The following is a 13,747-nucleotide window of genomic DNA, read 5'->3' as shown; positions in this document are numbered from 1 at the left end:
TTTGATGCGTTCTAGGTGCTGCCATAGGCTGGCAATTGTGCACAAGCTGTGCTGGATATCTCCTACTTGTTTCCGTATTTTAAGTAAATTTCCGAGAGTAGACATGTACAGCCAGGATTAGGAAGCTTCATGATATCAGGTTATTTCCAATAGTTAATGTTGCTTGGAATGCAAGCGGGTTAGCAGCTTGTCCATTTTCTTTCACTTCCTTGTTGATCTGTGTGTTTGGGTGTGCTGGTTACCTGATGTTCTAGGAGGCGGTGGGCTCCCATGAACCTTTGCCTTCAGAGCGGCCTGGTCATGCCCAATCATGTGAGATTGCCATGAGTACTGGAGTGCATAGACACACACAGCTGTCTCCTGGAAGCTAGGAAGCTTTTTTAGTCTTTAAATTGATTTTATTTAAGCAAACAAGACACCTTAGTGAGAGCCACAGTTGTTGGTTGTTAAAAGTAATCGTTTGTCTCTAGTGACTTAAATGACACAAGTTTTTTTTTCCAACTAGACATGTCAAATACCCTGCTTAGAAAGAAACAGAAGAGAAAGTAACAAGGTAGGAGAGGAAAGGAGGTTAGCAAGAGGTTAGCTTGTGGGAAGAAAAGGTGGAGAGAGGGTTAATGGGAATTAATTTTTTGAGCTTCTAAAGTTTTTGTTTTAGAAATCAAGTCCCATTTCTGAATGCAGGCATCTGCAGGCGAAGAGGTTTGCAAGACAACTGGCCCCTACAGCCCGAAACCTGATTATTTACCTGGAGTCCTTATGGCTGGACTCAGTGCTGTTCCCTTTGTGTCTCACCTGTAGGTCTGGAGAGAACAGGACAACAATGCACAAGTGCTACACTTTCCTCATCTTCATGGTTCTCCTCTTACCCTCACTGGGGCTCAGCAGGTAGGCAAGCACAGTGGAAATGACTTCTCCCTCCAAAAGAGAATACATGTTCAAAAGCTTATTTTAAAAACTAGAAATCTGCACAACTATTGGTTAATGGAACCAGCCTGACCAGCATGGGGTGGACTGAGAGCTAAGCAAGGCCTTCTGCAGAGATGCTAAATGTATTAGACGCTTGATGTTTTTCACGCTATGAGCCCCACAGCGCCTACAGGGTTAGCATGAGGAAGGTGTTGCAGCTTTGCTAATAACTCTGTAAAATCCTGGACATCTGGCCAACCACAAGGGCCTGTTTGTCATGCTGGACCATGGAGGGTGCTTTGGCCAGTCTGACCCTGTGTGAGGCTTGGCTGTGTCTGACCAGCTCAGCTCAGCTTTCCTCTGTTCTTGCTGGACAGCACCACTCCATAGACCATGGAGAACCGGGTCTTCTGCACGGTATAGAATTCACTGACAGTTTTAAAACTTCTGATCAGGAAGTGTTAATTTATTCAGTAATATTACGCAGAGATTGATATTTAGTGTTTTTCTTCTTACCACTTTCTTAAATATACAGCTTGGATCTTTTCTTCCGGTGGCTCTTTGACAAGAAATTCTTGGCGGATGCTGCCGTTCGCTTTGAGTAAGTTAAATGGTTTTTACTACGCATTTTAACTCCCAGTACGAAACTGTTCCGTTCTTCTTCACAGATACAGCCCTGCCCCCTTCAGTCCTGCTCTTGTCTCTTCCTCTTCCCCAGGTGTGTCTTCCTCCCAGACAACGGGGCCTTCTTCGTGAACTACGTCATCGCCTCGGCCTTCATCGGAAACGCCATGGACTTGCTGCGCATCCCTGGGCTGCTGATGTACATGATCCGCCTGTGCCTGGCTAGGTCCGTGGCTGAGCGGCGCAACGTGAAGCGGGTGAGCTCTCCCCACGGACCACAGTTATCCATTTCCTTCTTTTGTCCTGTTGTTTAGTTGCGTTTCCCAGTCATTTTATAACAGTATTGGAATTCCTCTGAATAATTTGGTGGAAATGTCTCTCTCATATCATTTTTTACAAGCCAGCCCTACTGGTTTCAAAGATGCTTGAAAGCCTGTCTTGTTTCACAGCACCAGGCGTACGAGTTCCAATTTGGGGCCGCCTATGCCTGGATGATGTGCGTCTTCACGGTGGTGATGACCTACAGCATCACCTGTCCTATTATCGTGCCCTTTGGTGAGTCCTGCAGGTCCTGTTTCTCACAGGGCGAACACACCGTCCTCTAGGCTGTTAGAAAGTGTGGAGTTCGTCTTCAGTTTGAGCGGATTCAGGATTGAAACCGTTATCTGCTCCCCCTAGTCAAGAATAACCCACCAAATGGTCAAGAGCAGTAGAACTTGCAACTTGTTTTTGGGGAGTGGCAACCACACTTGGCGGAGTGGTGGCTCTGTGGCTAAGGATCTGCACCTGTGGCTGGAAGGTTGAAAGGTTCAAATCCCGCAGCCGGCAGAGGAATCCTACTCCGTTGGACCCCTGGGCAAGGCCTTTAACCCCAGCTGCTCCAGGGACGCTGTATAAATGCCTGACCCTGCGCTCTGACGTCAAGCTTCTCTCTCCCTGTCTGTCTCATGGAGAGCAAGCTGGGGTATGCAATAAGATAAATTCCTAATGCAAGAAATTGTATATGGCTGATTAAGTGATTTATTTTATCTTGTTTTCACAACCCTGTAATGACAAGGCCCTCCCTGTGCAGGACAAGATTTTTGCCAACAAAATCATCAAGGCTCCTTGTGTGATTGCTTATTAACAAACACCAATGGAAAGCAAATCCTTGCTTGTCCAGATCCCAGGTCACTGTTCGTAAGAGTAGGGGTGTTAACAGTGGTGTTTTGGCTGAATTCCACTCTGGGATTGCATAATCTAGCAATCATGAAGTGCTGTTGTTCACCTGATCTCTGTGTATTGGCCTGCTATGCATGACTCAGGTGGGGGCTGAGCTTCAGCCTGGATGCACGGGTGAATAAGAGTGTTGGAGCGAACTATGCAATACAATATAAGCAATTATAGACTATTCCTAAATTAAAGTGAGGTTTGTCAACCTCCAAAGCAGGGTGACTCTTATATTGAAACGCAAACAAGAAATATTTTTGTATTTCTTGTTGCTTGTCTTCCTTCCCTACAGTGATGTGTATGTAAATCCTCTAAAGGTTTTTGAACAGAGCAAAATGGAAGTTGAAGTTGAAGTTCAAGTGTTAAATGTGACCCAGCTCCATCAGTCAGTCTTTGAAAGAATGCCACCCTCTACTGTTTGTAAGCAGAATGAATTTCTTATAGCGGTTTCTCTTAACCATTTCAAGCTTGCTAGGTTCCTCAACTGGTTTGGACTGCTTAGTCCTTTTTAATGTCCAGACTGTCTTGCCCTGTTCTTTATTCCCAGTTTAGTGTTCTTAACTGCTGAGAGTGGGCACTGGTGTGAAAAGATAGCCCACTGTTTCTGCATTGATGCTCACCTGGCTCCCAGTGCCCCACCTTCTGACTGCCACAATGTACCCACAGGTCTGATGTACATGCTTCTGAAGCACCTGGTGGACAGGTACAACCTGTACTACGCCTACCTGCCAGCCAAACTGGACAAGAAGATCCACTCTGGGGCTGTGAACCAGGTGGTGGCCGCGCCCATCCTGTGTCTCTCCTGGCTCCTCTTCTTCTCCACTGTCCGCACAGGTGAGGCCAGCCTCCCTTGGAAAGGGGGTTGGAATGACTGGACTTCCTCAGACTGGAGGGTCAGGAGACGATCTGGGAACAGGGCATGTGTGTTCAGACCTTGCCCTCCCCTGTCACACAGACACCAAACAGTATCGGATTCAGATGAATCCACTTAATTCCAGCCTGAACTAATGTCATCAGGGCACTCAGTGTCCTGCAGGACTGCACCTGGATCAAGACTGACCTGGGGTGGAGCTTCAGGCAGAAGGCAGTCCAAGACCGCAGTGCTCATGTCTTTCTCCTCGCAGGATTCCTGGCCTCCACCTCCATGTTCACCTTTGTGGTCCTGATCATCACCATTGTGATCTGCCTTTCTCACGTCTGTTTTGGCCATTTCAAATACCTCAGCGCCCACAACTACAAGGTAAGGCCTTTGGAGAGACAACCAGCTCTCACTTCTAATTTTTTTTACATGTATTTAGCGCTCCAGTCGGCATCATGCATCAACTGTAGAACAATAAACACAAAAGTATGACACCAAAAAAAAAAAAACTTGAATCTGTCATTATTTGGCACCTGACACTGATATGTGAATCTTGGGATCATGGGAATCATGGGACACCAGCATTTGCACCTGGACAGTTCCAGGTGCAAATGCTGGTGTCCCATGTAACAAATGACCTTTTGTTACAATAACCCAGTTTTAGACTCAGTGTAAGAATTTCACTAAATAACTGAAGAATACACACATTTCTTTCTAAGGAAAGTTTAAGTTCATATCATTTCTTCACTCAGAAAAAAAGAAGCAGATGGTCAGGTAATTCTGGATGAGTTTAGTTTTCGTAGCTGCGGAAGACAGGAAAAATCCTAGAGAATCAAAACAAATTTAAAAGCTTTTTTTTTCTTTTTGGCTTATACTCTGAAAGAGGTTGTTGTCAATTAACTATTTAATTATTTTCTTGAAAAGCATTAATTCTAGTTTTGCCTGCTGGAATCGCTGGCGAAAAGTGTGTTTTTTGTCACTTGCAACAATATGCTGCCAGCAAGATGTGTCAGATGTCTTCCCCTTCTTGGTATCTTAGTAAAACTACGTTTGCATCTTCCAGATTGACACCCAGGAGACGGGAGTTGATGGTGTTGAAAATGGTCGTCCTCCTCGATTTTCCCCCTCCAACAAATCTGCAGTAAGTTTAGCTTCCTTTGGGGCTGGAACCCTCCTGCAGGAGGTTTTCTTGTCTCTTCATTCTCAAAACCACAAGAGTGCTAGGAGATGGACAAATTTCTGTTTACTTATTAACCCTTCAAACCATAGTTTCATTAACCATTCTGTGTCTCTTAAATCATCTTATTTTGTATGTTTAAGCTTTCTTTTTTACAAACAAATGTCAAAAGGGTTTGGTTTCAGTTTCACCAGAGGGTATTTTTAATGCATCTATTTTTAACCAACATATATGTTGAATATATTAGATTTTTCTCAGCTGGGTTTGGAGCAGGAGTAGTTAAGTTTTACAGAAGCTCAGCATATCTACACAAAATTACATAAAACAAACATTATAGATCTGCAGACATAAGACTGATAACATTTTTTCCACTTACAGCTGTTTTTTTAGTTGTGCTACAAAAGTTAACCTTTTCTTAAACTTTTCAAACATTGGTTGACTCTTACACTCACTGACACACTCATGCAAGTTCACTGTGATACCAACACCAGAGGACATGGGGGTCACGCATTGAAACACCCAGTTCTAGTTGGTCCACCTGACAATAATATTACTGTTGTTTCAAAGCCTAAACTCAACCAGCTCAACATTATTGACATTATGAATAGACTTAATGAAACCACAGTAATATTATTGTCAGGTGAAAATGTGTGAGGTTCTTGAGGTTAAAGGTCTCCCCTGTTCCCTTTTCTTCCCTCCCTCCCAGCAGACGTTGTACATCGCTCAGGTCCTGCAGGACCCGAACTCAGAGGAGACGGGGGCAGGCAGCGGGGAGGATGACGGCCAGGGCTCCTCTCAGGATGAGGAGATGATAAACGCAGGGAGCAGCATCAACGAGGGGGACTTCCAGTCAGGAGAAGACAGCCTCATAGCCAACGAGGTTCACCAGTAGCAGCTGGTGCCGGGGCGAGAGGCCGAGGGGAAAGAAGGACCAAGCACAGTACTGATGAACATCACCACAACACTAAACCCACAGTTCACCTGGAGACGGAGACCTGCGGCACGGGTCTGCTCCGCTCCTCTGACTCCCGGCGGAGCCACAGGGTGTGAGGCAGGCTGGAAGGCCCTGCGCAGCTCTGCGTGGCCGGGGAGGGGCCTCCTCTCTCTGGCGTTTGTCCGTCCAGAGGAGCGGCGCAGCAGGGCGGCATTGAACATGTAAAGATTATTTTTTCTAACACTGTCAACCTTCACAAAACAAAAACAAATCAGGAAATTTTTATCCAGAGAGTCAAACTGCGGTGATAGACTGTTTTAGATTTCACCGATAGGCTAAATTTCAATTATCCTGGGTGACGAGGGTTTTGCCCTTTGTATTTATGAGTTAACACTAATAAGCTCTGAGGTTGTGAATATTGTATTCGTCCACACTTTATTTATTTTTAATGCGATGTAGCAACTTGTTCATCGTCTCCATAATAGAAACATGCTAAAGGAAGAACTGTTTTCCAGTTTAGCGCCTCTTGTGGCCTGGGCAGCCAGCCAAGACCGGGCACAGTGTGACGCCCTGCACGTTCAGAATATACTGTAGAGGCGGCAACATTGATTTCTGTCATTGTGTTTTTTGCGGGTTTTCTTGGGAACACTACTGCTTCGCTTCTCTGTATTTGTGTGAAGAAAACCTCCCCAGTAATGGTCTTGTTCCATCACCGAAAACGGACAAAAAGGAGAAGTGAAAATACTACTGTCTGTACACTGACCAGAAATGTGTGTGAGGTACTCAGTGTGCTATGGACCCAGGGCCACCTTTTGCACTTTAGTGTTTCAGATCCTTGTATTCTGAAATCGTGGGTAATTCTGTAGCACAACAGGGACTGTCCTCTATATATATAACAGGCAAAGCTTACAAGCACTGATCGTGATAGATGCTGAGAGGTGGGGAGTAGCAGGTGTCACACACTGGAGGTGTCAGTGCATGCGTGAGCCAAAGGCCAATATATTCGTCAAAAATAGAGGTTTCTCTTCAAAGAATATTAAGATGCTATTGACCTTACACAAACATCATCACTTCTGACAAATGAAGCTGGCAGTTTTCAATTTTGTGGTATCTTTCAGTATTACCATTAATAGATAGCAAAACCTTTAATGCAGATCATGATTTTTTAGCACTTTTATTTGACAACATTTTCAAGTAGTGGCTTCATAATGCTGATGAGAGATTTTTTTTTACCTTTAGTTTTGAGACTAATTTTGCTTCTGTGTGGAGATATGCCAAATACATTTCCATCTCATTTCAGTTCACTAACTGCCAGCTTCATCCTGCAGATCGGAGTCGGCATGGTTGAGCTTTTCTGTTTGTCTGTTTCTTTAAATATGCCTTCATGGATGCTTGCATGCTAGTTTCCTCTCCATTGTTCTCCTGTTTGATTCACAATGTCTGTCCTTTGCTGCAGCCACACAGACGCCAGTACTGGACACGATTAACTAGTGTCAGTTTCACTGATTAAGTGTAAAATACTCTTTGTGTCACAGACATAAGAGGGGCCCGGCTCAGGCTGCCTCTGCCTGTCTTTGTAGTACACCTGTTTAAAGGTTCACTTCTGAAGCAGGGGAAAGCTGACTTAGAGTATATCCTTCATGACATGAGAAAAGAGGAGGGTTAGTAAGGCAGTCTCATCCAACTCCAGTACCAGTTGAGTCTGACAGCTCAGTGTGGAGAGCGTGGAATTTGGAGAACTTGCTGACATCTTCAGCCGATAGCTGAGTGGGAGAGAGAATCTGACCTCATGATTATTAATCATCCCTCTCTTTTCAGTTACTTTCAAATCTGTGCTGTTTGGGGGGCTGAGTAGTGGGTGAGTTTGATTGAAATGCTGAAACTGCTCAGGGAGCACGGCAGCAGGGGAGCATCTTCAGCACACCCACACTGTCAGGAAACAGCAGTGAGATCCTGTCCCTCCAGGATTCCACAGCTGGGCTGTACGTCTCGTCTTTCCTTTGGAAAAATCTAGCTCACGCATGAGGTCAGCAGTGTTGTTCTTGTTCAGTGTATTATGATCTTAATGAAAGATGTTTTCTTTGTTTTCAGTTTGAAGTGCTAACCTTTAAACCTTAACTAATGGAAATATACTACTGCACTTGAATATCATATTCCTGTTCTTTCTAATGTATAAGAGAAGAGGTTTTTCAGTGTATTTTATTCATACTTTGTTAAAACGATAGTTATCCTGCTGTCCAGTGACTGCACTCTTTCCTTTTGTTTGGCCCCAATACCATGAACATATAAATAGATTTTATATATTATTTTTTAGATTGATGAATACATATTCTTTTCAATGTGTAATAGTACTGTATTTGGCAATGATGATGCCATGCTATGTACTAATTTAGAGGTAGGAATAAAACAATGTTTACATTTTGATAATGCTTTCCCTAAGAAATTGTTGGGTTGTTTAGACACCAGAACATTCTGTGGTGTTTTCAAAATTAAAATGTACAAATACTGATAATGGGCATAAACAGAAGATATATTTTCTAACCTTATTTAACTGAAGTTTCTCAAGAATTATTTGTAAGATTAGATTCTTACATACTATGAAAAATTTGATAGAAAATCAAAAGATGTATTCTAAGAATCTGTGTTATGCTCAAAGAAGCCATTGCAAAGAGTAGCATGCTGAGTTTCATTTAGAAGACATATGCCTCAAACAGTCATTTGGCAGTTTGGTCGCGCACTGCAGGGTCTCTGATGGCATTAAATAAGGAGGAATCATTTTAATGATATTCATGAGAGGAGAAAGTGAAAAGATTTTACTTACAGGCACAAGTACTCTGTAAGTATTGGACAGGCAAATCAAGATGATTTTAGTTGTTTTTTGTAATACTTTGAGTTATCTATTTCTGTTATTCACCATCTACAAACTGCATGTTTAAAGTTGGCATCAGAGCTGAGTGATCCTGTAGGAGGAAGGGAGTTTTGTGAGCAGGGTTAGCTGGGTTTTTAACTCTTGAAAAATGCTCTGCTCACAAGCAGGGGAGAGGTATTCAGTAGTTGGAAGAGAGTTTTTTTTGTATTTTGGATTCAAAATATGAATCATTAGACTATAGTATATGATTGGAATAGCTACTGCTGTAAATAAGATGTTTAGACCACAGCTAAACAGCTTGATTTAACAGTAAGCCTACTAGTTCAATAATAAACAGTACTTATGATTCCAAGAGTGTTCACAATATTCAGAAACACACCTGTCACTATAACACTTAGGACTATATCCTTTGAAGAGGCAATGTATAGCCATCGGACTGTATTGAAGTACCTTGAAAGCAAGAATGCATTTTATTTTGCTTTGGTGTTGATCAGTGAAATAGCAATCACTTTACAGGAATAGAAGATGACAAAATAATTTTTCAAGAAAACCTCCATTCTAAAATTTGAACAGCTAATATGTCATCTATTGCACTGCCCTGGGTTTTCAAAATGGAAAAGGACTGGGAAATATATAGCACAAATTCAGTTTGCAGTACCAATGATTGTTAGCAGTAATTCTAGTGTTGATCTGTAAAGACTTTGTGTACAGAGGTCTGCAGACTGCAGACTGCTGAGGTGTGATGCATAAAGAATAAGGGATCAAAACACTAGAGGGCTTTGAGAGCACCATAGAACATATCCAATCCAAATAAATATTGCTATGGAGATCTTCTCTGCTTATTTCCTGTAAACTGGATATTTTTGTCTTGGGTTGAATTAAAGAAGTTACTATAAAGGATGTCTGAACGGGCCCAACAGCTGGTCACGAAAGAGGCTCAGTCTTCTAGGTCTCCTGCAGCCACTAGAGGCTGAATCCACTGTATATTCTCTGTGATTTCCCTATTAACTCCAGTAATATCTCCACGGTAAAGCTAAAGTTTTCCATAAGAAGATGAGAAACCTGTGTGGTGATTGCATAAGGAACTTGCAATATGAGTTTGATTAATGATTAGATTTTCAGTTTTCTTTACAGTATTTACATTGCCACATGCAAATCACCATGCGGCCCATCGACATAATTTACCCATATAAAACTTCTTCCTTTATAATAACACTCAGGCCAAGTGGGGCTGAAATCTTAACTCCTACATTTGTTTTGACTGTTAACAGATGTTTGCTATTTTTTTCAAACCTTTAACATTCCTATTAAGAAATCTGTAAATTTTAAAAACCTTACAACTTGAGACAGTGGTGTTACCAATGTTGGGGGAAAGTTACTTTTTAAAAAGAATCCTTAGTCCTATTGTTTAATAATTACCTTTTTAAAAAAATTAATAAGATGTAAGTGGATAAATAACTTTAAACATTATCTGTTACAATGATCTTCTGTATGTAGTATATGTATACTTATTGTGTGAAGTAACCTCTAAAAAGAAATTGCCCCCAGATTATTACTTTTAAAAAGGTACTGGAATACTTTACTCAATTATTTAATGTAGAGGATTACTTTTTTCCCAAAACTGGGCGTCACCTTTTTAAGTATGTGTTCTCTAATTCATATTTGATTTTATGAGAGATGACTGTAAATCCTCTTGTGAGGCTCTAAAATTACTGTGTTAAAATGAACTAACCTGAAGTGTTTTTAGCCAGGTTAGACATCTTTTCTGTTTCCCTTAAAAAAACTTGAGTTTCCCCGATTTCCTAGTTCAGGTCTCATACCTGGAGCACATCTGGAATGAAAAGGAGAAGACACTGGTTATCAAGGAGCCGGGTGGCCAAGTTTTTTCATTAACTAACTTACAGTATAAGTTATTTCTAAATGGTACTGACTTTACGCAATACAGGCACAAAAGAGCTTTGAAATATTTTTGTGAACCATACCAAAAGGCATAGACCCAGCTGCACAGAACACGTATGTTAAAGACTGATTATAGAATATGGATCTTATTTCCATTTAATTGGGTTTTTAATTTCAATATTTTGTGCTCTCCTAGGATCACTCATCTTAGTGTTCCCTGCAGCTGACCACCTCTACATGTTTTGAACAGAGTGCTATACACCTGAACACATCAAATCAGCCGCTAGCTGAGGCAATAACAGCAGCTCCCTGCATTGGCACAATGTGCCAGTTCTGAGGTCACAAGGATTTGTGACTGTTATCTTAGGGTCAAATGTAATTAGCAGCCCGTAAGAATTTTATAGGGTTCTGTATAAAAGGTAAAAGGGTTATACGGGGTGTTCTGTATAAAAGTGTTGATCAGTGAAGGTGAGAGGCTGCATGAATGTGAAATAATTCTTGTATATAGTCTTCACTTATGGCACTATCATTGTTAAATAAAGGTAGTGTGTGTTAATAAGTACATATGTACAGTTTATGTAAGTGATGAATGGGAGGGGGGTAAGTTAACATGTACAGGATAGTCAATTTGTTTTTGTTTTTCAATTCTCTGCTTTTAAATAGCTGTTTTGGTCTGCCATACCATCTGTCTTAGGAGTTTTATTTTGTAATTAATTTGCAGTTTTAGTGGGTTGTTTTTTTTTTGTCCTGAGGTTGTCTGTATGGTGATACATTTGTAAACCTGTTTCAGTTCCTTGAACAATAAAATCAATGTTCATCCTTAAGAGTTTGTCACTCTTCTTTTTACCCTGTGGTGAAAATGGTAAGAACGTCAGGGAGAATAAAATACATCAAATATGCTATGATCCTTTTAAGCAACATGATTTTAAGCAAAATAATGCTTTTTTATATAGCAACTTTAAAAGTAGCATATGAAAGCACTTTCTTAGGTGTAAAAACAGTTATAAGCACCTTATACTCAGCACCTCCCATAACCTACATAAAGCCAGTGGATGGTGCTATGCTTGAAATTCAATCTTTGCTTGCTCACCCCAGCAAACCAGCTAAATCCTCACTGACCAAACTCCCAGATTTTCAGAAATAAGCAGTCAGAATCCTAAACAAGTCTAGTGCAAGTGATCACATTACTTCTGGCCTTGAGTCCTTGCACTGGCTTCCTATCAGGTTTCCAGTAGAATTCAAAATCCTCACACTCACCTATAAGACACTACATGGCTTGGCATCTCTACCTGTCTGAGTTATTGTCTTTCTATTGAGGTTTTAATAGCTTCTGGGGAGTTTTTATTCAGCTGCTGGTTTCCAGTGTCAGATTCCAGGTACTATTTGCTGCAGTGTGGGAGGCAGCTCAGCCTCAGCTGTAGTGTGACAGTCTGCTCTCTGCCATTCAGAGTGCTGGTGTCCCATCTGACTGAACATAGGAGTGGTATGGATGTGAATACGTATTCTGGTACAGAGCTGATCTCAGAGGAATAACTACTGGGCAACGGTATTCAAGAGCATGCTCAAGTCACCCACAGGCTGCTGTGGAATTCATGAAGAGTGATATGATGCATGTCCTATTATGTTCTTGGCTCCAATTAGAAGCTCTGTTACAAAATTACAAATCAAGTTTTGTGGATCTTCTACATGTGTAAGGTGAATATTGGCGAGCTTGTCTGAAACGATCTATTGATTCTCAATCAGTATTATCAAAGTTCTGTTTTTCCATTTGTGAAATATTAGCAGACATAAGGGTTGAGCTTGTACATCAGCTAAATTGAATGATAAGTTCTAAACTATCTGTCCTCAAGTAATACTCTTCCTGCAACTGAAGGTTGTGCTAATTGCTCTGTCCTGGCCTCAACTAAAGTTTTGTTCAATATTTTAAATATAGTACTGTATATGCTTCTCTTATCATAATAATAATTGCTTACACTTATATAGCGCTTTTCTGGACGCTCCACTAAAAGTTTTTTACAGGTAATGGGGACTCCCCTCCACCATTACCAATGTGCAGCATCCACCTGGATGATGTGACGGCAGCCATAGTGCGCCAGAACGCTCACCACACACCAGCTCTCAGTGGGGAAGAGAGCAGAGTAATGAAGCCAATTCATAGATGGGGATTATTAGCAGGCCATGATTGGTAAGGGCCAATGGGAAATTTGGTCAGGACGCCGGGGTTACACCCCTACTCTTTTCAAGAAACGCCCTGGGATTTTTTTAATGACCACAGTCAAGACCTCGGTTTTACATGTCATCGGAAGGACAGCGCCTTTTTATATTAGAGTGTCCCCGTTTAATGGGGACATAAAGCACACTTGATTATACACAGCAGCTTTTGTGCACAATGAAGCATTGCGCTCAATGTGATTGTTTGAGCTGACCTGAGCCTGCTGCATCAGGCCAGCAAGGAAAATGGAATTGTGCTCCCTGCCCGACAACAGCAGCTCCATCTCGGTTTGGAAAGGCACTTTATAAATAAGTTATTATTTATAATGTCCAAAATAAAAACAACAAATTTGCAGTATCATAAAATGTTGAGTTGAAAAATTGTTTTTACATAAATACATTTCATGAAGTTAAACTTAAATTAAATCTAAGCTTATAAGCACTCCACACACCAGCACCACTGCACACACTGGTAAGGTAGCCAGTTTCGCACGGCTGCTACTGGCAGTTTTTGCAGAAATTGTTCCATAGGAGTAAAAAGCGCAGGAACACAAATTGTTTCACTCCAACTATACTGTAGCGCATTCGCCCGGCGCTGCGGCCGAAGAGCGCCCGGCTGGGGTGCGCAGCGATGGGCAGGATGGGAGTAGTAGTGGTCAGGTCGAGGATTAGGAAGGCCGCTGACCAGTGCAGCTGACCCACTCTGGCGCTCGCTCGCTCTTTCAATTCAATTCAAGGTGCTTTATTAGCATGAATAATACAATTTACACAAAACAAAACAAAAATAAAAGTAAAATAAAATCTACAGACATTTACAACAAAGACATATCATAAAATATTTACATATACTGTAAACATATTGATCATTATTGGGAGACAGACTCACTGTTCCTCAGGCTGTGACAGGAGATCGCATCAGTATGTGGTGCCAGTTCAACTGAGTTCCCTCCTCCCTCTCCCAGTATTGGGACCGGTTGTGATTCTGGCAGGTGTGGGAACTCTGGGATTAGAGTTCTGAATTTAGGGAAGAATATCTCTAATCCCAGAGTATCTGTC

The 13,747-nt window shown here is 41.7% G+C and overlaps 1 protein-coding gene across 4 annotated transcripts in view; it reads left to right on the top strand.

The window, feature by feature from the left end:
* Positions 1-11,304, top strand: part of tmem63ba (transmembrane protein 63Ba) — a 63,383-nt gene extending 52,079 nt beyond the window's left edge. For 3 of the 4 annotated variants that reach the window (XM_088610351.1, XM_088610347.1, XM_088610348.1), the window contains 8 exons: positions 802-888; positions 1,445-1,510; positions 1,628-1,790; positions 1,983-2,088; positions 3,409-3,576; positions 3,867-3,982; positions 4,665-4,742; positions 5,485-11,304. In XM_088610351.1, the coding sequence (XP_088466477.1) occupies positions 802-888; positions 1,445-1,510; positions 1,628-1,790; positions 1,983-2,088; positions 3,409-3,576; positions 3,867-3,982; positions 4,665-4,742; positions 5,485-5,670 (970 nt within the window). In that variant the 3' untranslated portion in view covers positions 5,671-11,304. The remainder of the gene's footprint in view (positions 1-801; positions 889-1,444; positions 1,511-1,627; positions 1,791-1,982; positions 2,089-3,408; positions 3,577-3,866; positions 3,983-4,664; positions 4,743-5,484) is intronic. The other variant, XM_088610349.1, reaches the window with a different exon arrangement.
* Positions 11,305-13,747: the final 2,443 nt, after the last annotated feature.

This window comes from Lepisosteus platostomus, chromosome 17 (assembly GCF_059453375.1).
Source record: "Lepisosteus platostomus isolate fLepPlt1 chromosome 17, fLepPlt1.hap1, whole genome shotgun sequence".
NCBI classification, from domain to species: domain Eukaryota; kingdom Metazoa; phylum Chordata; class Actinopteri; order Semionotiformes; family Lepisosteidae; genus Lepisosteus; species Lepisosteus platostomus.
The sequence above is the reverse complement of the archived record's forward strand: the minus strand, read 5'-3'. Positions and strand labels throughout refer to the sequence as shown.